This window comes from Aspergillus chevalieri, chromosome 1 (genome assembly GCF_016861735.1).
Source record: "Aspergillus chevalieri M1 DNA, chromosome 1, nearly complete sequence".
NCBI classification, from domain to species: Eukaryota; Fungi; Ascomycota; class Eurotiomycetes; order Eurotiales; family Aspergillaceae; genus Aspergillus; species Aspergillus chevalieri.
In genome coordinates, this window is record NC_057362.1 from 4,483,447 (window position 1) to 4,503,256 (window position 19,810).

At 49.8% G+C, this 19,810-nt stretch overlaps 6 protein-coding genes and 1 non-coding gene across 7 annotated transcripts; 3 read left to right on the forward strand and 4 right to left on the reverse strand.

Annotated features, from left to right (window-relative positions):
- Positions 1–899: 899 nt before the first annotated feature.
- On the forward strand, positions 900–3,536 carry ACHE_11538S (uncharacterized protein; the record flags this gene model as incomplete). Its single annotated transcript, XM_043276118.1, has 5 exons — positions 900–1,144; positions 1,214–2,354; positions 2,404–2,512; positions 2,563–2,888; positions 2,937–3,536. 5 exons carry the CDS (start codon positions 900–902, stop codon positions 3,534–3,536), a joined length of 2,421 nt encoding a protein of 806 aa, XP_043132658.1.
- Positions 3,537–3,841: 305 nt separating this feature from the next.
- Positions 3,842–4,354, reverse strand: ACHE_11539A (DUF2462 domain-containing protein; the record flags this gene model as incomplete). The annotated part of the gene is made up of 3 exons (XM_043276119.1): positions 3,842–3,952; positions 4,058–4,142; positions 4,305–4,354. 3 exons carry the CDS (start codon positions 4,352–4,354, stop codon positions 3,842–3,844), a joined length of 246 nt encoding a protein of 81 aa, XP_043132659.1.
- A 664-nt stretch (positions 4,355–5,018) lies between these two features.
- On the reverse strand, positions 5,019–5,864 carry ACHE_11540A (GPI anchored serine-threonine rich protein; the record flags this gene model as incomplete). The annotated part of the gene is made up of 1 exon (XM_043276121.1): positions 5,019–5,864. The coding sequence occupies one exon, from the start codon at positions 5,862–5,864 to the stop codon at positions 5,019–5,021; it is 846 nt and encodes a 281-aa protein (XP_043132660.1).
- Positions 5,865–7,384: 1,520 nt separating this feature from the next.
- On the reverse strand, positions 7,385–7,512 carry ACHE_t10028A. The gene has a single exon. It is a non-coding gene; the product is annotated as a tRNA-Arg (tRNA).
- Positions 7,513–10,915: 3,403 nt separating this feature from the next.
- Positions 10,916–11,978, forward strand: ACHE_11541S (5'/3'-nucleotidase SurE; the record flags this gene model as incomplete). Its single annotated transcript, XM_043276122.1, has 3 exons — positions 10,916–10,927; positions 10,995–11,854; positions 11,909–11,978. 3 exons carry the CDS (start codon positions 10,916–10,918, stop codon positions 11,976–11,978), a joined length of 942 nt encoding a protein of 313 aa, XP_043132661.1.
- Positions 11,979–12,218: 240 nt separating this feature from the next.
- On the reverse strand, positions 12,219–13,819 carry ACHE_11542A (DUF5427 domain-containing protein MTC1; the record flags this gene model as incomplete). Its single annotated transcript, XM_043276123.1, has 2 exons — positions 12,219–13,195; positions 13,252–13,819. 2 exons carry the CDS (start codon positions 13,817–13,819, stop codon positions 12,219–12,221), a joined length of 1,545 nt encoding a protein of 514 aa, XP_043132662.1.
- A 2,393-nt stretch (positions 13,820–16,212) lies between these two features.
- On the forward strand, positions 16,213–18,753 carry ACHE_11543S (uncharacterized protein; the record flags this gene model as incomplete). Its single annotated transcript, XM_043276124.1, has 1 exon — positions 16,213–18,753. The coding sequence occupies one exon, from the start codon at positions 16,213–16,215 to the stop codon at positions 18,751–18,753; it is 2,541 nt and encodes an 846-aa protein (XP_043132663.1).
- Between the last annotated feature and the right edge of the window lie 1,057 nt (positions 18,754–19,810).

Below are 19,810 nucleotides of genomic sequence, written 5' to 3' on the forward strand. Positions count from 1 at the left end.
TTGCTTGTTTTTACCCCTGGTAACAGTTATTGTGCATTATGGGTGTCTGCTTTTTGGCGCTTTCTCGAGGATTAACATTGTACTCTGCAGGTACGGAATACGATCCCTGAACCTGAACTTAAACCATAGTAGTAACTTTGCCGACGGTACACCCCGCAAATATCACGTGATATTAGACGGAGTACGAGGCTCCGTAGCGTACCTGCCGCAATGAAGCTTCTGCATCTTCGAGAACAAATCTTTTTTACAAATCTCACGGCTGGGATACGATACGAGTGGCATCGAATCCTGTATGATTATCGCTTTACATTATTGCTTATTCTGGGGGTCAGATGACCCTAAGTACCCAATGAGGCTAGACAGGTACAGATAACTTGTACAAGTACAGGCACAGCGTAGGTAATAATACATAGCATAAGTTATGAACAGATAATCAAAATGTTACCATATTTTAACGCGGGCAGGGGCTTTGATTGGCCGACCAAGACCTTGGTATAAAAAAGGCAAAAGCAAAGTTTTTAGAGATAAGATTAAGGAAATGATTTGGTAAAACACACACAAACCCAGTGCGTGCACGTGGTGGGGAACCGAGTCCTCAGGTCACCTGCGACCAAGACGCCATTGATTAAAACACCACCTCCATCTCCATCTCCATCATCATCAGCTCAGCTCAGCTTTTCGTCTTCACCTTCACCACTTTGCCGTCATCGCTCAACAGTAACCGATATATCGACCTCCTCATCCCTCCGGACAACGGACGCGACCGCCATCCGCTATCGCCTATCGACGCGCTTGAGAGCCTTTTCTGCCAGCTCAAGCGGTCCTCCTCCTGTCTACTATCAACCCCCTCATCCCTCATCTTGCTCCAATAACCATTATACGCCGTCTATCTACACTGTATGGACTCCGGGAGTGCCGGTACGACTGCGGGCATCGACCCCAAGATCCTCGAAAACTGGCAATCCGATTCTGCTTTCTCCATTGCATCGTGGGAACATCCGCCCGAGTGGGATACCAGCCAAGACTCGAGTCAGGCTGATGCTGCAGACCTGGTGGACTTGGGGGCTCTTCAGGGGTCCCTTGGCAAGCGTCATCCCAATGCGCCGCCTTTGATGGGACATGGGTTGCATCATCATCATCCCAGGTATTTTCTATCCTCTTGATTGAGTCATTTCAATGCGACAAGGACAATGCTGATGGATGTCTGTGGTAGTAACCAAGACTCGACTTCGACCTCTGCTTCGACTTCGCCTGAGAAATTCAGCGTTCCTGATGGTGCTGTCGAAGGCACTGTTAGCAGCAACACCGTCAGCCCCCGCACGCTTCCGTCGTCCGCCGATGATAATTTCCACTTGGATGAATCATGGCCGCAGTTTCAGTTGTTTAATCCGATTACGGCTGCGATGTCTGTTGAGCCGCCGTCTATGATGTATCCATATGCGAAGGAATCGACCGCCTCGAACAATACTGTGATTGTGGATGATGGTGTCGGGGACCTGTCCAACGGTCAAGGGTTCTCGTCCCCGGAGTTCCAGTCAGAGCAGTTTATGCCCTTTCCCAATGCGCCTTCGACTTATCCGCTTGTTACGGAGCCGTGGTCTGAGACGTCTAACCACGCCGTACCGGAAAATGTTCATCTACCGCAACCGCAGATGCCTCTTTCGATGGAGTCCCAGTTGGCCTCGAAGGACATGGGACCATTGCGCGACTTCCACGGCTCGATGCGGTCACTTGAATCGCGCTGGTTGGATACCCTTGAAGCTCAGCTGCCCGCTGATATGTCCGCCTCGTCCGGCTTTGGCATGATGCCCCTGGATCCGAGTGCTCAGGGACAGGACCGATTCCAATACAATTCAGAGAGCTCTTCCGTGTCGGACGATGTGCCGGGAGTCCACGAGTCGTTCTCCGCAACAAGCGAGGAGATCCCAACCTTCGCGGAACGACAACTGGACAATGTCAAGGACCACGCGGGCGAGTCGCAGCAGACGACCGCGTTCATGGTCAGTGAAACCCCGGCCGACTCGTACATTGTCACTGGTCCCTCCAGGTCCAGAGCATCATCTAGCGCACAGCGACCGTCCAACAATCGGACGCCGCTTGCTTTGCAATCGGCGGCTACAGTACGCAAGCGCAAGCCGCGCAGCTCAAACATGTCCATAGATCAGGGTCAGCCTAAGCCGTTGCAGATCGTGCAGGAAGACGGTCAAGGCGGATCTATCGCTTCTGCAGACTTCGTGTCGCCTCCCCGTGGTGCTCGTCGGAAGGGACCTCTGTCGATGGCTGGAAGGGCGAACGCTGGTATGCGGAGGAAGAATAAGGATACTTGTGTTCAGTGTCGATTGAACAAGCGGAAGGTATGCCACATTCCTCATATTCGTGATGATTGCAGTTGCTAATTGTCAGTGCGATGGCCATTCCCCATGTGATGCCTGCCGCCCTACGCTCCATGAACAGCCTTGCGCCCGTGCTTGTTTCGCTAATATCGTTGAATATGGCACGTGCAACTACATCTGTATGTCTCCCCACCTGAAAACTTACGACGACTAGTACTAATTTGTATAGCGCAACGTGCCGTCAACCACCCGACAATGGATAGATCCGGTCGCGTACGACTGGAAATCCCCAGCGAGTTCGATTTGAATTCTCTTCTGTCGTTCCTTGGCGAGCGCCAAGGGCGATTCAACATCCGTGCCAGTCAAGCATGGGGGTCACTTTACGTCCTTGACCTAGGAGAGACCTACAGGTTCTTGAAGGGTCTCAGTGAATACAATGGCAACAACCGGTCGAGCTTCCTTGAGTTCATTGACCGACGGATTGTCGAGTCGAAAGATAAATCGAAGAACTGGTTGACCTGCGTCAGGGATTGCGATCCCATCAACAGCGTTTACGTAAGTCCTTCCATGCCCTCCAGAAAGCGATAGTCTTAACAAAAACAGTCCCTCCTCTCGCAGTGGAACAACATGCCCAGCCGCGCAGCATACAGCTTCGTCCCCCTTGACCCCAACGGCCAAGAACGCCCCATGGACATCCACAACCCCGAGGACCGGCGCGAGATCCTGCTCGCCGCCCAACTCTCCCGCATCTTCTGCCGCATGCTCGAAGTCGAAGGCTTCCGCAAACTCGAGCGCGACTTCTACAATATCAAATGGAAGCAAATCTCCCACGAAACCCACCTGCGCTTCCTCTCCGAACTAGGCCACATCCTCCTGTCGCTCCGCTGGCGCGTCTCGTGGTGGAAGCGTCTGGGTGACGGAGGTCGCGAGCCAGACCCTAGCAAGCAGCACTATGTGGATCGTGTGGAACTGCTTTGCCGGATTCTGTATGTCTACTATACGTGTGTTCTTGCGAAGTTGCCCTCGTGGTCGACGTCGGATGTGCCCAAGGGGACGTGGTCGACGTATGCAGACTCGGAGAATGCGGTTTGGGACGATTTCCCATTGGATCCTAGTGACGCTGGATTCCAAAACTGGATGGCACGGGGATCGGAGTTGATCGAGCAGGCTGGGGTGCCCAGTAAGATTTCGAAGTTACGGTAAAAACACATAAAACACAAAGGAAATGGCGGATGGATTGGATATGGATATGGATATGGATGGATTATGAGATACCCTACAGCGTGATATGGAGTCTTGGATTTTTGGTTATGATTTATGATTTGCGTTTGTACATTTGACATTTTACATTCTACATTTGATACATGGTCCCAGTCTGTTGTACAAGCAGCATGTACAGCCCCGACTTGGATAGAAGAAATAAATCTCGGTTTAATTCAGCTCAAGGTCAATTTTCGCTCTGGGTATCATATATCCACACCATCCCCATACAAAGTATACAAAGCTAACTACTTCTTCTGATCCCTCTTATCCTTCTTCCCACCAGCCAACATCTCCAAATGCCCCGCCTTAGCCGCAAGACTCCTCTCCGTCTTCGCCGTATATCCAGCCGTGAGTTTCTACCCGTCAATCAGCACCGTTCTTTATAGATTGCGTGGGTTTTCCGTCCACTTTCGATTCCTATAAAACCCTATAAAATGGAAAGACAGGGAGGGAAGGCGTACTCTGGTCATCTTCTGCTGCTTAACAAGCGTATTCTTCTTAGGTGCGATTTGGCGCGGACCGGGCTTGGGGCCGAGAGCAGCGGGGCTGCGATTTTGGGACTGCGTTAGCATGTTTTATTTGATGGGATTGGTATGCAGATATCATATGGTGGGTAGCAATTGGGTATAGTATGGCATGGCATGGCATATGTGGACGGAGGTAGAACGTGCTCCTGCTCGATGGTGAAAAAAAAAAAAAAAAACCTACCGCTTGGACTTGGTGCTAGGCTTTGCCTTTTTAAGCAATCCCTGAGCCATTCTCTCTTGTCTTTGTCTTTTGACGGACTCAATATAAAGAAACAATATAGAATGCAGAAAACGCAAGCTGCCAGCAGCAATGACAAACAACGTTTTGGTGAAGTTCCGATGTTTGGCTGAAAATCCTTATCGGAGATTTCTGTCGTTATCTACGTCACGTGCGCCGTGGAGATTTTAGGCAGACAGGCAACCAGGCCAACCGATCGGGTTAAATGTGTACTTTTTTCTACGGAATGCATGTGGGTCAATACGGCATATCCTTCGTATACAAGACAGGGTTCCAACTTATTTTAGGGGTTTGCAGCATGCCCTAGTTTAGTTGAACTAAGTCAGAGACCATTAGAACGAAGAGTGGCGAAAGATAAGAACAAAGAGACTACGGAGGAAAGAGGCAAAAAAATTTTTTTTTTTTAAAAAAAAAAAAGAAAAAGCTAGGGTTGTCGATATTTTCATAACCTCGTTATTGTAACTGAACTGTCTACCATTTTTGCCCAACGGTTCTCCAAACCATCCAAGTAACACGTACCACAACTATTCAACACAATTGACTCTGTTCTTGACAGAAAAGAAGAGAATTAAAATAGGGGAATAAGAATGGAATAGAAAAAAGAAAGATCAGAGATCTATCACATAAAATCCACCTCGCGCGCACACGGTGTCACGCTTAGAAAGCAAACACAGCCAACATACCAGCAGCCACGGCGCCCAGACCAACAGCGTTGCGGTCCGCAGCACCAGTGAACACAGAAGTGGGAGCGCTGGAAGAAGCAGAGCCAGAAGCGGAGCCAGAGTCAGAGCCGGTAACAGCAGCGGCGTCACTGGGAGACGCCTTGGTGGAAGTAGCAGCGGCAACAGAAGAGGAGGAAGTCGCGGAGGCCGAGGAAGACGAGACAGCGGTGCTGCTGGTCCCCGCGGAGACAGGGATGCTGGAGAGAGTGGTAGCAGGCGTGGCAGAGGTCGAGGTGGCAGAGGCCGACGCGGCAGAGGCCTCAGCAGAGCACTTTGGGCATCTAGTAGTCACAAACTCCTCAGTCGAATAGATGGTGTGGAGTCCGTCACCCTTACTCACAGGAGTCTCAGTAGTAGCGGGAGTGCTGCTGGAGGCGGCGGAGGAAGAGGCGGCACCGTGCTCCTCGTTCTTGACGCCGAACTGGGTGGAGTACTGGTACTGGCCGGAGCCCTCGACGACGAGCATCAGACCGTAGTGAGTGGTGTCAGGCTCCAAGTCCGTGCTGGGGGTCCAGTCGAAGTGGCCGGAGTTGTCAATGGACTCGGCCAGAGTGTCGATGGGCTGGACGTTGGTGGAGGGGCCGCGGAGGAGGACCAGGGAGATGGGGCCCTCGGTGGTGGGATCCCACTCAATGGTGTAGGGCTTGCCGGCGGTCACCAGGTCGTTGAGGCCGGGCTTGGTGATGGCGTTACCCGAGGGGGACTGGTTGTAGTCCGGCTGCGTGTAGGCAGAGGCCAGGGCGGCCATGGCCGAGAGGATGGCGGTCTTGGTGAAGAGCATTGTGTTTTTTGCTGTGGAAGATAGAGAGATGAAAACGATAGCGATTGACTCGGATGAGAAAGAAAGACTGAAGTGAGAGACAGTAAAGACCGAAAGTAAGGACTGTTTAAAAGAGCGACAGTGGTTAAGAAGGAGAGACTGAGCGAAGGAAATTTTTATAGCAAAAAAGAAAGCAAAGAAAAGAATGCCGGACACGAGGGAGAACGCGACGCTAAAAAACAAGCCATAAATTGCCCCTTTGCGAAAGTGAATGAAGGAATGCGGACAGACCACCGGCCATTGGCCCCGACTCACAATACGAATGAAATGCAATCTCCGGCAGGCCACTAACAAACTCTGAGCGCCACTAGACCCTTAATATGCCAGATTACCTGGTTTATTATTATCTGTATCTGCCCGATGGCGGAGATTTTTAGTTTGCACGCTGTGTACTAATTTAGTTGGTCGCCTGCGTTCGGGGTCCTCCGTTATGAGGCATTTCATGGTGTGTAATTTGGTTAAAGAAAATGCAGGACTAGACTTGGAATGAAAATCTAAATTATTAAGATGTGAAAGTAACAAGCCATGTCGCGTCGAGCATTCAAATATGATAGGGCTGAGCAAGCAACTTTGTGCCTTCTCTCCAATCATCTCCTTCTCCGGCAATACTAACACCACTCCCAATACTATACTCCTGACGGCTAATTTCGGGCATTGCCTTCCGCGAACCATCAAACACTCGTATTGATTTGATTTATGCCCTCTCTACAAGTCATGAAACAAAGACTGTCGATCCCGTTGATCGACACCAACGTTGAACCAAATCACATCCTCGTCTATAAACAGCGGATCGAGTTGGGATCTACAACACAATATCGATTGATCCAATGTCAAATAACGGTAGAATCTAGCTCTACGCAAAAGCAGCAGTACCAATGCTGGGTAGCTGAAGCATGCACTGAGCATCTGGTCGCTAATTTGTATTTGCTGTATTACCGTTGAGATACTTCCGCAACGTTGATAGATTTTCATAGCACCGGTTTGTCAGCCGAGTAATGATTTGCCCCAATTAAACTGGCCATGATGCCGTTCGACATGTCGCGATGTAGATCGCCGCACCCGTATGCGGATGGTGAAGTTTTCACTGGCGTTGATAAAAGGCTAGTCGTAGAATCGATCACTGAAGGTTTGCATCCTGGAGTGCGTACATCATCGAAATTGTGGAGTGAACCAGAAGCAACACAAGTGCTTCGAGCAGCCAATATGAGATGGGAGAACGCTGGGCATTTTCTTTGGGAAGGTGTCCACTGCAGCGTAATGATTAATGCGATGCTGGTTAATGTTTCGTCTATTCTTCCGTGTCCCTTTGATAAGCCCTACTTCCCCGCGCTTCGGAGCAGACATGGAAAGGATTTATTGAAGCAATAATTGGAAGTAAAACGAGCAACTACTTCGTCACAGCCAAATGGCAATAATAAAAATACATACCGTTCTCTCCTCTCTATTATCAAAAAATTGTAGTCTCACAAAGAATGTTGGTCAGCTCCCGGCGGGGCTCGAACCCGCAGCCTCAAGATTACATATATTCCGCACTATTTTCATAGCCCGGTTTCTCGCTGTGCGGAAATCCATATAGAAGTCTTGCGCGCTACCATTGCGCCACGGGAGCTCCTTGTATCGGACTTTAATGGTTGTTTTACATTATGAAAAATTATGAAAAGTTCCATAAAATCGGATGAGTGGGTCAGCGCGTTCATGGACAATGGCATTGTGTACCGAGTTTTCTCTTTTATTTTTCTTTTTTCTTTGTCTTATATCTGAGTTGCAATGCAAATGCTGCTAGATATATTTTCACAACACTCAATCAGAATATCACACATGTCGCTTCCTTGAACGTATCTCGGTGGCTTGAACGCATCTCGGCGAATAATATATCGATTTCTTCCTTCTCAGCTTCTCATTCTTTCTCCCGGCGGATTCTCAAGACACACTCTGTATATCGACGTGCAATTTCCCCATAGAAAGAATTTTGAACTTTCTTTGTTTGCCTGGACAAAGAAGTGCCCCCCCCCCCCATGATGTCTGGATACGTCCATGGCGAATGGCTCTCGTTATGTGTCCCTCGGACTTGATAGTTCATGTTGAGGTCCTTACGCAGGCACTCAAGAAACTTCCAGCAGGGCAAACATGGAAGCCTTGAAATTCCAATGTAGGGAATGGGGAGGCGAGATATTCCTTCTCAGGAGAAATGATATGAGAGCACACTCACAGTGCACAGGTGCAGGGATGACTAGCGCGCTATTCAGATTCATGTGGTAGTGCTGCATCATGTTCCCGGGACTTCCTTCTTTGACCCAATATGATATCTGAGATGTAAATTCCGGTTCTGCAATTTACTGGTAATCTTCAGGCTCCAGCTGCGAGAGACTGTATGTGAGTAAAATATCAATGGAGCTCGTGAGAGAGGTGATTTCCTGGAGTAGCGAGTTACTTGGGTACTTGTACTTGATTAGCTTTAATCAAAATGTCCATGGGCAACTCAACTAATTGGAAAAATAGTCCAGATGATGAAGTTCATCAGCACAGTTGTCAAACATGTCACTGACTAAAATATCGATTATATCAAGAATTGGAGAGAAGTCACCAAATCTTCTCCTTGGGGTAGCTTGTTGGATGAGGCAGCAAAAAGTTCAACCACATCATCAAGACATTCGACAATTTCATCTACTGATTGCTCTGTGTGTGTGTGTGTGTGTGTGTGTGTGTGTGTGTGTGTGTGTGTGTGTGTGTGTGTGTTTGTTTTCGAGAGTAATCTATTATTTGGCGAGCTTGAGAGACTCAAATCCAGTATTCCCTGGCAACCCTCCATGTAGATGTTGCAGTAGATTTTGCAAAGAGTGTTCATACATGTAACTATCGTTTGAAATCCTCGGCTATCAACCTCTGGGCGTTGAATAGCTCCCCCTCCTTTGATTGCTTTGGAGGGGAGCATCATCCTCCCTCATCATCGCCATCATAAGTCTGAGGGCACTTTTGCTGTCGTTACATACGAGCATATTCGTCTCCAAGGTAGCTCAGACAATCCTATATACGCTGGATATGCTTGATTATCTTCTCCTTCAGGTAAGAATTTGCTGTTATAGTGAGGGTGAGTTTATCATGAGTCATGCGCGCCACAACGGCAACACTTCGGATTTCTCGGACACAAGGACATTGGCCAAGGCCCCAAGAGCTCGATCGACGCGGTAAGATGGTAGCTTCTTATGTTTATTCTTGAATGGATCAAAAGCAGAATCATAGGGTTCACATTTAGATCGGAGGTCCTGGATTGAACCAATCAAATGTTCTGCCATTTTGAAGTATGGATCTTGAAGTAGCCGGGGGAAAATTTTAAGTACTACGTAGGCTGCCAAGGGCAACAATACAACTGCAATACGTAATACTTGCGCCATGTATGTCTAACATATGCTAATCGGTTCCCTCTACATAGATGTCTGACGAGCAGTCTACAACGAAGTCTCTACACGGGATATTCAAAACGAACCTAACAATCAAAAGCGGCAGTGGCTTGCTTCGAGTCAAGTCAACTTTTGGTTCCTTGGGATGCCCCATTCGGTAATTGTTAAAATTAAGGTATTAAGTTTTCAGAATACACCAATGCAGCCGAGTATCCCAACATGGCGTCATGCTTTATTCAGTTGATGAGCGACACGCATGGTGTCTCCACTGACATCCACGATATCCCACTCTCATCCAAGAACGATCATTGATTGAGTCCTGTACTGGACTCCCTTGCTATGGTACTCGTTTACCAAGATTCAAAAGATATGGTCTCACTAGGAGTTCGAATTGGCCTCAACAATCAAAATCATGCCCTCCATAGCAGACAATAAGCCAATTGGAGAGAACATCACAGCACATTTTTGGGCCAATTGGAAGCGTCTTACCAAGCTCTCTGGGATGTTTTGCATGTCTCAGAAGGATAACTGCGTGACCAGAGATCATTTGGGAACCAAGGTACTGGACTCGCATCTTCTTCGGTTCTGACATCAAGGAAGTTCATGGTTTGAAGCGTTGTGTATAGAACCACTCATCCCAGAGATTTCTAAAGCAATTCAAAAAGTGCTCTACACCTTACGGCCGGTACCATTTACTGAAAGCCTTCCCTGATAAGGTGCAAAGAGAACCTTCTTGGCCTATTACAGCACGAGGATTAGAAGAACTGATGAAGAAATCATCGAATGCCTTCAATTTGTCTACGACCTCTTTGCAACCAGTGATTAGCCATCAACTGTAACCCAGCGATAAAAGACAACAACATACTTGTAAGTGTATGCACATAAGTAACAGTATAGTTCAAGTAATACTAACACTGGATTGCTGGCTATCCTCAAGTAATAGCACCCAGAAATGGCACAGAAAAGCCGAGGCAAGAAAGATGGAGTGCCATGTTGGCTCCACGTGGACGGGATGACGTTTTATAGGCATACTCGTAGGGCTACGTTTGATTCACTGGCTTTCGTTTACTGAACATGGATCTGTAGGGCTGCCGTAGATCAACTCTGTGTTCTCTACTAACCCCTCCTAGAATATTACTACCATCAGAGTATTTACTATGACTCTCTATCTCTCAATCCAATGTCTCTGAATCACGATAATAATTATCTCCGGCTTGCCTCCAGCTTTTCCCGATCCCAATTCCCGACTTCACCGCAGACTCTTTTTGGTTTGCCGCGGTCTGGTAATATATTGTCATTACCATACATTTACCTTTATTCATCCAACAAAAAGTTGTAATACACGGTATTAACACCGTCAATACATACATACATCTCCAACCTCAAACCTCCCCGCAACCAAAAACAGCTTCACCGCGAGCAAAAGCGATGGCACTTCGCAACGGCTTCCGGGATGTCTTCGCGATCGGGACGGACGAAGGGTACATACCAGGAATGCACTCCCGTATAAAGATGTGAGACTTGCGCCTTTGTTCTCTGCACTGTTTTGTTCAGTTCAGTTCGATTCTTTTTTCACCTCGCCAAGCATACTCCGGTGTCTGGTCAGTTCGCAAGATGCATATCCTGGTAGGTAGACTCCGCGCGCCAGAGAGACTTAAAAAAAAAAAAGGGATGCTAATACTAATGCGAACAGGTCGTTAACGACGATGGGCCCCCATCAGCCCGTCTCTCTCCCTACGTCCACCCCTTCGTCTCCGCCCTCCAAGCGGCCGGCCACACCGTCTCCGTCGCAATCCCGGCAGCCTCGCGCTCGTGGATCGGTAAAGCGCACTTAATCGAAGCCTCCCTCGAAGCAACCTACGTTCCGTCCTCCGCTTTTCGCAACGATGGTACCTGGGACGAAACACCCGAGTCGTCTACCGACGAGACCGAATGGGTGGTGATCAAAAACGGCACACCGGCCAGCTGCGTCCAACTAGGCCTCTTCAACCTCTTCCCCGACGAGCGCGGGCCCATCGACCTTGTCATTTCGGGACCGAATCACGGCCGTAATGCGTCGACGATTTACAACCTTTCCTCCGGGACAGTCGGTGGTGCGCTGGAGGCTGCGAACTGCGGGAAGCGCGGGATTGCGATCTCCTTCGGGAGTAAGGATCCGCAGCCTGCAGAGGTGATTGAAGCCGCTGCGCGGTTGGGCGTGCGTGTTGTTGGCCATCTCGTTCGGAATTGGGATGAAAGGGTTGAGTTGTATAACCTGAATATCCCTATGCGCGGGGATGTGGAGGAGAGGCCGGTGCGGTATACGCGAGCTTTGCCGTATTATTGGCAAAAAGGGTATTTGTATAAGGAGATTGCGGAGGGTGAGGAGGGTGTTAATGGGACGGGGCATGATGTTGAGGCTGAGACTGAGACTAAGAAGGTTGTCAGTGGCACATCGGGATCGCTGAAGCAGCGCAACTTCAAATGGGCGGCTGAGTTGTCAGATATGAAGAAGGCTTTGCAAGCTAGTGAGGAGGGGACGGATGCGCACACTGTTTTGGATGGGTGTACTAGGTGAGTTTACTTCCTACTTTTACTACGTTTTTGTGTGTGCGGCTAACGGTCCAGTGTGACTCCCCTGCTGGCGAACTTCTGGCATGTCCCTGGTCTCGAGGGACATTTGGATATTGATGCTTGATTATGGACGCGTTGACGGACTGCTTGCTTGACGAAAGTCGATTGTAGATACCCGCAAAAGTTATCCTTTGCATGTTCACTGCATACTAAAACGAGGCAAAAGTATGGAGCATGATTAATGAACTTGCATTATTGCATTATTTAGCAATCTGGATATCGTCTGCCGTAGCATTTGAAACAAGCATAACGTAAACGGTGTATCACAAACGTTCCAACATAAATCCACAAGTCAAAAAAAAAATTACAGGCCTCTGGCAGCTTCACCCGCATTGCTGTCGACAACGGACGCTTGCTCTGCGCGCATCTTACCCTTGGCTGCACCGGCTTCGCCAACACCCATTCTGCGCGCAACGTAGCGCTGCGCAATGACTCCAACGGCCAAAGAAAGGGTATCCTCAATCCACTCAGAAACCCACTCGCGAGGGTCGACACCACCGCTCTCAATGATCCCTGCGATATCCTCGGGGACTACAAACTGAGGTGCATCCGCGTCCTCCGCGCTGGGGTCCTGGGCCGGAGACGCAGAGTCCAGCCAGTCCACCCACTTCTGCGGGATAGCCTGGGAGACGGTGTGGAAGGCAATGCCGTGGATGGGGTCGTGTAGGTATAGCGCAAAGGAGATCTCTCCTTCAGTCGCATCGGGCACGTCGACCACACCCGGCGGGGTTGCTTTTTCGGTGGTGGGCCCTGCCTGGAAGAGCTCGGTCGAGGAAGCCTGGCTGATCGCCTGGATGGCCAGGAAGATATCACTGCTGCGGACGGGGTTCGATTCACTCAGCACCTGGGTTGCTTGCTTGGCTGCCTCTTCGATACCACCCTTGGCGGCAAAGTATTCAGTACCGTAGGATTCGGCACTGGCACGAGCGAGCTTGGTGCCTTCGACAGAGCCTGGCACGGCGGAGATGCTGCGCGGGGTTCCAGGGGTAACGGTGCGCCACCAAGGACCGTCCCGCCAGCCTGCGGGCGAGGACTGATAGCCAAAGTCAAGCCCGCGCTTTGGGGCGGACTCCTGTCCACGTTGGAGAACAAGAAGGTCACCACCCTCCACCTGGGCCATTACGCGCGAGAAGACGGAGTAAATCAAAGGGTCGACCACGGGGTATCCAGATAGATCGTGGGTCACATGGATTTGGAGCTGTTCGTGGGACGAGATCGGAGGCGCAAGCGTGTGGATAAGAGAAGTTACCGTAGGGATAGCCATGTCGCGGAGTCCACCACCTAGATGGAGATCTAATCAGTACAGCTTCCCAGAACTGTCTCCCATAATCACTTACCCAGCTCCCTCAATGCCCCAACATTCCCCTTCACCTGTTCAGCCCATCTCTGGGCCTCTTCGTTCCGCTGAATTTCCTTAACAGCAGCCTCAGCCTGAGAAGCAGCCTGCTTCACCGCAGCATTGGCAGTTGCAAAGAAACCTCCCCACCATCCACCACCAGAACCGCCATCATTATTAACACTCTGCGAACTTTCCTCATTCACAGTCTTCTCCGTACTCGACAATGACTGCGCCGCATTGCGGTTCGCCGTACGCGACGAGCGGCCACTCTCCCCAGACTTGCGGACGGGGGGCTTGTCTTCGCTGGTGCGACCCGTGGGCCTGGGGGATCTGGTGGATGATCGAGGTTCCGTAGACGACAGGCGGGGAGTACCGGGGCCGCTGCTCGGGCGTTGGGCAGCTAGGTTGTCCAGCTCTGCTAGAATGTCTTGCTCAGACTGTCCAGTAGACGTGGTAGCGGCCGGCTTGGGCGCGGGCTTCTGGTCGTCGGGCTTGGCATCGATGCCCAGGTCATCGAATTGGGCGAGGAGTTCATCGCTGGTTGGCTTTGCGTTTTTGGGTGGCATGTTAAACAATTCTCTGTCAATGTATGGGAGTTGAAGATGAGGATGTCGAGGTATCAGTTGAGTTAATCAAAGGGTGCTTGTTTGGTGGAGACGGGTGACCTGTGCCAAGACCTGCAGTGAACTATGCAGATACGTATATACTTGTACATGGAGAGGATATTATCGCAGTCTTGTGAAATCACTAGGCAATCTGCAATCTGATTTTAATCATTTGGACAGTATATCTTGAATCCTTGATATGGCTATTTATCATTGTAGGTAAAGCTGCTCGTATATCTGAATGGCATATGGCACGCTCCACCTTATAAATATAGAACCACAGATATGAGATCGAAATAATATTAAAATGCAAGTAAATCTTTTTAGATTAAATAACTAAGTTAAATTAAGCTACCTGGAATACAGCTCTGCAAGTATTCGCAATCTCAAACCTGGTCTATTTTCAGACAATCCTTAGGTTGTATCCCACATGTTTACTCTATAGAGAGCAGCAAAGAATTGAGGACTTACATCGCCTACGCTGCTCAATATAGTCATCAATCGTGCAATATATGCTCTGGTCACACCGAGCTTTGCAGTTATCCCTGTACCCTGTATATATAGAGCCTCCTATGCCGCAAGCGCTGCTATCCTATCAAGCACACAGCACACACACTATCCTCACTAGACGGCATCTGTCTGATCTTCATGTCACCTTTTCTCCTTCCTTGGTATCCCTTCATCTGAACTTCGTGACTCATTTTCGTTGCAGAGGAATGAAAACTTCCCGGGTGAGGAACTACCGGTCTGTCACGTCCGGAAAGCTGCATTTCGGGTGGCGCCAACGGATACGAGTAGGGGATTCTACGGTGAGTATGTCGAATTAGACATGGCTGTATGTAAGCCAGTGTGCCTTTGTACTACTTCGATTGAAGTGCATACAGATCTATGTAGTGGATGATGTCAGGTATCGCGTTACGCTGATACGATATATTACAGTATGCCGGAGGATGTCGTCTGAGTTGGCAGTGTCTTTGTTCCGATGCTTGTCACTTGCATAATGATACGGGGTTTCTAATTTTCGGATTATGAGCAGCATAATTCCTTACCTCTCATGCTTAACACGAATACATCAAGAACTGCCATCTCCTTTCCTTTGTATATCGTGTACTCCTGATGGTAAATTTCATTCGTTCTGATTGGCTCTACTCACGGAACCAGTCTTTTTCCGGCGGCGCAGGGAAGCGGATTCGCCCTGCCGAGTGGATCACCCGGTATGGTACGGTAAGGGCGCGTAATCTAAACTCTACAGAGCAGACGCCGCACACAGCAACAACAACACCACCACCGAATAATCATTCCCAGTCTGGCAGGCTGAGAAAAGAAAAAGTGCCAATCAGGCTGGTCTCAATCAAAAGGACAAGTTTATACTGGGTCATTGTGGTGTATACTGTGCGTGCACTGTCCAGGTATCGCTGTCCTCACTGACCATCCCCGTCGTCCTCTTTTCTACTACTGTAAATCAGATCTTTTTCATACATACTTCTTTGCCAGTTCCTCCTCCACCTCCTCCTGTCAAGTCTGCGGCCTTCCTTTTTATACTTAATCATCTCCTTATTTCTACCTGCACCTTTTTTTTTTCTTCTGATCATTTCTATTTCTGATTCTCCGTGGACCCGGAGGTCGAGGCCACCGTGAGCACAAGTGCATCTATTATCCTCATCCAGGAACGCTTCCTCGGCGTCAAACCACCACCTCAATCCTCTTCTTTTCTGGCAGAGGCCTCTTAATTTGTTTGACTTTATTCGAATTTTTGTCTGGGAGATTCAATCATCTCTTGTTTTTGCTTCTATATTTCCTGCTTTCCTGTCACGCTTACTACTACGGTTTATCCCTGGGACCCTGTTCGCCTTTTTCCTCCACCATCAGCTTTTCTCCCGACTTACAGGATCAGCCCTGGCTCTCTTTATTGGGAATAGATCTCCAAAGGTCACTGATCGTGTTGCTAATCACGTTCTCTCCATTCATTTAAACGGACGTGTTTGCATTCTCGAGGTATGTCATGGTTGATCAGTCTTTTATCATTCTCTTAATTTTACAGAGGACGCTCCTTTTTATGCCAATGCACGTTATGTCCTCTGTTCATTTCACATCGTTCTGTTGATTGTTCTTACTATTCTTCCTCTCCTTTCGATATGTCTCTTTTCATCCTAAACACTCGTGGCGACGGTTTTCCTACACACAGTCTTGGCGCTGCAACCGAACTTTTCCCACCCGAACTGACGCTTTGATAGATCCGACTCTGCTGTTACCGTGTTTTGAGTTGCTGGGTAGAGTGTGCCATTATATATTTTTTTGAGAGGCATTTCTATTTTTTTTTTTCCACCTCTCTACTTTTCATTCTCCGCATCACTATGGCGCCCGTCGCCCAAAGTGATATTGACGCGGAGAGTCGTACTTCGGGCCAGGATTCTCCCCTGCGCCGACAATTCTCCGAACCATTGCATGCACCATCAACATCAACACCAACTGCCCAGTCTCCTGCGCCTGTCGCGTCCAAGGACAAATGTCCAGACTGTGGTGAATTTTTTGAGGCATCAAATGAGGAAAATGGTCTGAAAGAGCACATTGCCACTGTGCACCCGCAGCTCGCCAGGGCATCGGAAGCTCATGATGATGCGGCCGACGAAGAAATGGCAGAGGGAGATGAAAATGTTGATGATGAACCCATTGATGAGGAAGACGATGAGCAACAGCAAGACATTGACGGAGATGACGATGTTGCTAATGGCGACGAGGCGCCAGAACACGACGATGCTATGGTCGAAGATCTCGACAAGCCCAGCGAAGAGGCCGGCGGAGACGTTGATGGCAACGACCAGGGCCCTGTCCTCGAGACCGCGACCGCGACCGGCTCCGAGGTAGATTTTGGGGCAGAAGATAATATCCCCCGAGGCAAACAAGAGTTTCTGTCAGCAGAAATGCGCCTTTTGAATCGCTGGGATATCCATGATGCTCGCAGCTTTTCCCGAAACTATGATGACACCACAACCGAACTGGAACAGGACTGGGATTATGCATTTAAAGTGGCCAAGCCTTTCAAGAAGCGCAATTCGTTGCAACTACCAGAACGCCCGGATCCGTACAAGAAAGCGCGGGTTGATCGAGGCAAATTTCTTGAACTTACCCCAATTGAGGATTTCCTGGTCGACCTGCGTGACCCTGAAACGCGCTCGCCGGAGGAGCTCTACGCCATCACCGCAAACGTTGCGCGTGCTCTTTCGACATGGCAAGATGAGTACTTCGCTGTGGATCGACTGTACAAGCTGTCTACAGGACAGTACGAGAAATTGGCTCCTGATCCGCGGAAGAAGGTCGAGGACCCCGATGTCACGGCTGCAAAGAAAGAGGCAACGCTCTATCAATACAAGTATGATGCCAGCAAGCACAAGAAAGGCTTGGACCAGGACCCTTGGATTCAAGGTGGTTTCCGGCCAACCCCGACTCAGGCACGGAAGGCCATGAAGACCGCCAAGGTCGAGCCGGGCACCACGCCAAACATTGACGGATGGCGTACTCTCCGCAAGTTTGGCATTGAATACGTTCCCAAGTATCAGGATCCACCTCCGGAAGATATACCTTCTAAGGCCACACGGACACGCAAGGCGCAAGAAATGGAAGCGGCCGCGGCTGCTGATGAGGCAGCTCGTCAAGCTGCCGCTGAGGAAGAAGAGGAACAGCTACAACTTGCAACGAAGCGGCAAACACGTGGGGGCCGTGCTGCGCTTGATGCAATGGACGACCAGGAATTCTCAACGCCCACATCCACAAGGGGCACTGGTCGTGGTCGTGGACAACGCGGACAAGGTCGTGGACGTGGACGTGGCCGGGGTGGTGCAAGCACAGCCCCAGGAGTATCTTCTGAAACACCTACCCCAGACGGTCAAGCACCTACTCGTGGCAGAGGCAGAGGTACTGGTGCTATTCGCGGGACAAGAGGTGGTAATACCCGGGGTGGTAGAGGTAAAGGCCGAGCAACCACTACGCCCATTGGGACACCGCAGCAAGGATCGCCCACTGCCACTCCAGTACCTTCTTCTCGTCCGACATCTCTCGCTCCTGGTCCGTCACAGCTGGCGTTCATCGAACCCATGCCGAATGGGGGTTTTGTGACCATGCAACCTCCGAAACCCTTCACAACACCAGAACTACCGGATGAACTTGACCCTGCTGAGGTGGAGCGGCGCGAAAGAGCTCGCGCCGAGAAGATTGCTAACTCCAAGAATCCTAGACGCACAGAAGCCATGCTTAACCACTGGGCCCGGTTCAACCAAGCAGGCCGTATCCGACAGCCTAAGCGGTCTAAGGACGAGATCGAGGCTGACCGCGTGGCAGCAGCGGCCAAGAAAGCAGTTCAACCGCCGAAAATTGGTGGCAGGAAGAAGAAGTCACCATCAGTCCCTGGTGTCAACCCTCCAATGGCCAACCCGGGTATTGCTCCCGCACCGGCACCCTTGCCACCCCCAGGCCCACCCCCAGGTCCCGCACCAGTTCGTGCTCTTCCAGGCCCGCCGCCAGGCCCTGGTCCTGCGCCATCGGCAGCTCCAACATCTCTCCCTGCACCAACACCGTCTCAAGCACCACCGCCACCACCACACGGGCATCCAAAAGCACACCCATCAGCTTCCAACCCTGGTTTCCCTCTCCCAGCGCCTGCCGGTCACGCTCTTGGTCCCGGCGGCCCTCTCGCCCCGCATCCACCTCGCTACACGACACCATATTCGCCATTTGGCCATATCGATCCTCGAGGGATAGCTCATTTCCCATCCGGCCCTTTCCAGCCACCACCACCGCAACCACAATATCAAACCCCATATCCGCCAGATAGATTTTTTATTCCGTTTGGGAATGCTGGGTTACCGCCGCCGGGACATGGGCATAGACGGCCTGCGTGAGTGATTATCACTTGAAATCAAAAAGAAAAAAGGGGGAGTAGTAGTATTGATTATTGTTTTCTTTAATCTTGTGTTTGTACATACGAAATCGATTTTCTCGAGCTCTGGGCGCTTTTTTCTTTCCGTGTTAGTGCTCAGTCCTCGCCGCTTTTAGCTCACTGAGCAGATAACATGGGTAACTAAGTCAGTTAAGTTGATAGCGAATCACCATTCATCGCACCAATGAAATTCATTTCGGTATCTTAAAAAACCATAAATATGAGTGTTCTCTGAATCAGTCGTTCACAAAAAGTGTCCCCATTCAATCTATTCCATCAATATTTTCCAGCTCGGCAAAACCGGGGGCAAACGGGAATTCCTTTGCTGCATTTTCGGCTTTGTCCCACTTCTGCTCCTTGACCAGTCCGACCACCTTATGGTACCACCTTATGGTACACTTGTTTTTCCTGTTTTTTTTTTTTTTTTTTGCGATACCAACCCGCGACACGGAAGCCACCGACAGCGTTGAGTACGTGTATTATCGAGCTGTACTGCTTTGCCGCTGGGATGGGTCTCAGTAATGCAAGAACTAGGCTGATAAGGGTTGCGTTAGCAGAAAAACGACGTGGGATAAGATCTGGTGATGGGTCGAATAACAGCACCAACTCTGACAGGCTTACAGGAGTTGGATTGGACACTGGGTGGACGGCTGGAGGAGCGGCTGGGGGCGGGCTTGTTTTTCTTCTTCGAAACCCTGTCGTCAGCAATGCGTTAGAGTTGCTGTGGTGGCGAAATATGAAATGAAATGAGACTAAGGGAGTTCCTGGGATGATGCAAAATTGGAGGAGAGAAGACGTGAGGTTGAGACACGAAGATGAGGCATGAAGATGAGATAACAGTGAATGAAGGGAGGGTTGCTCAATGCGACGAAGAGGGGAGATCAGAGCAAAGACAACAGGTGTTCCTCACTGTTCATAAACAGGGCAAATACTCAATGTTGTCATTTGAGAGTCTAAGATAAACAGGGATAATTTTCCCTCAAGCAACATCAATTTACAGTTTTTGACTAGTTGAGGTG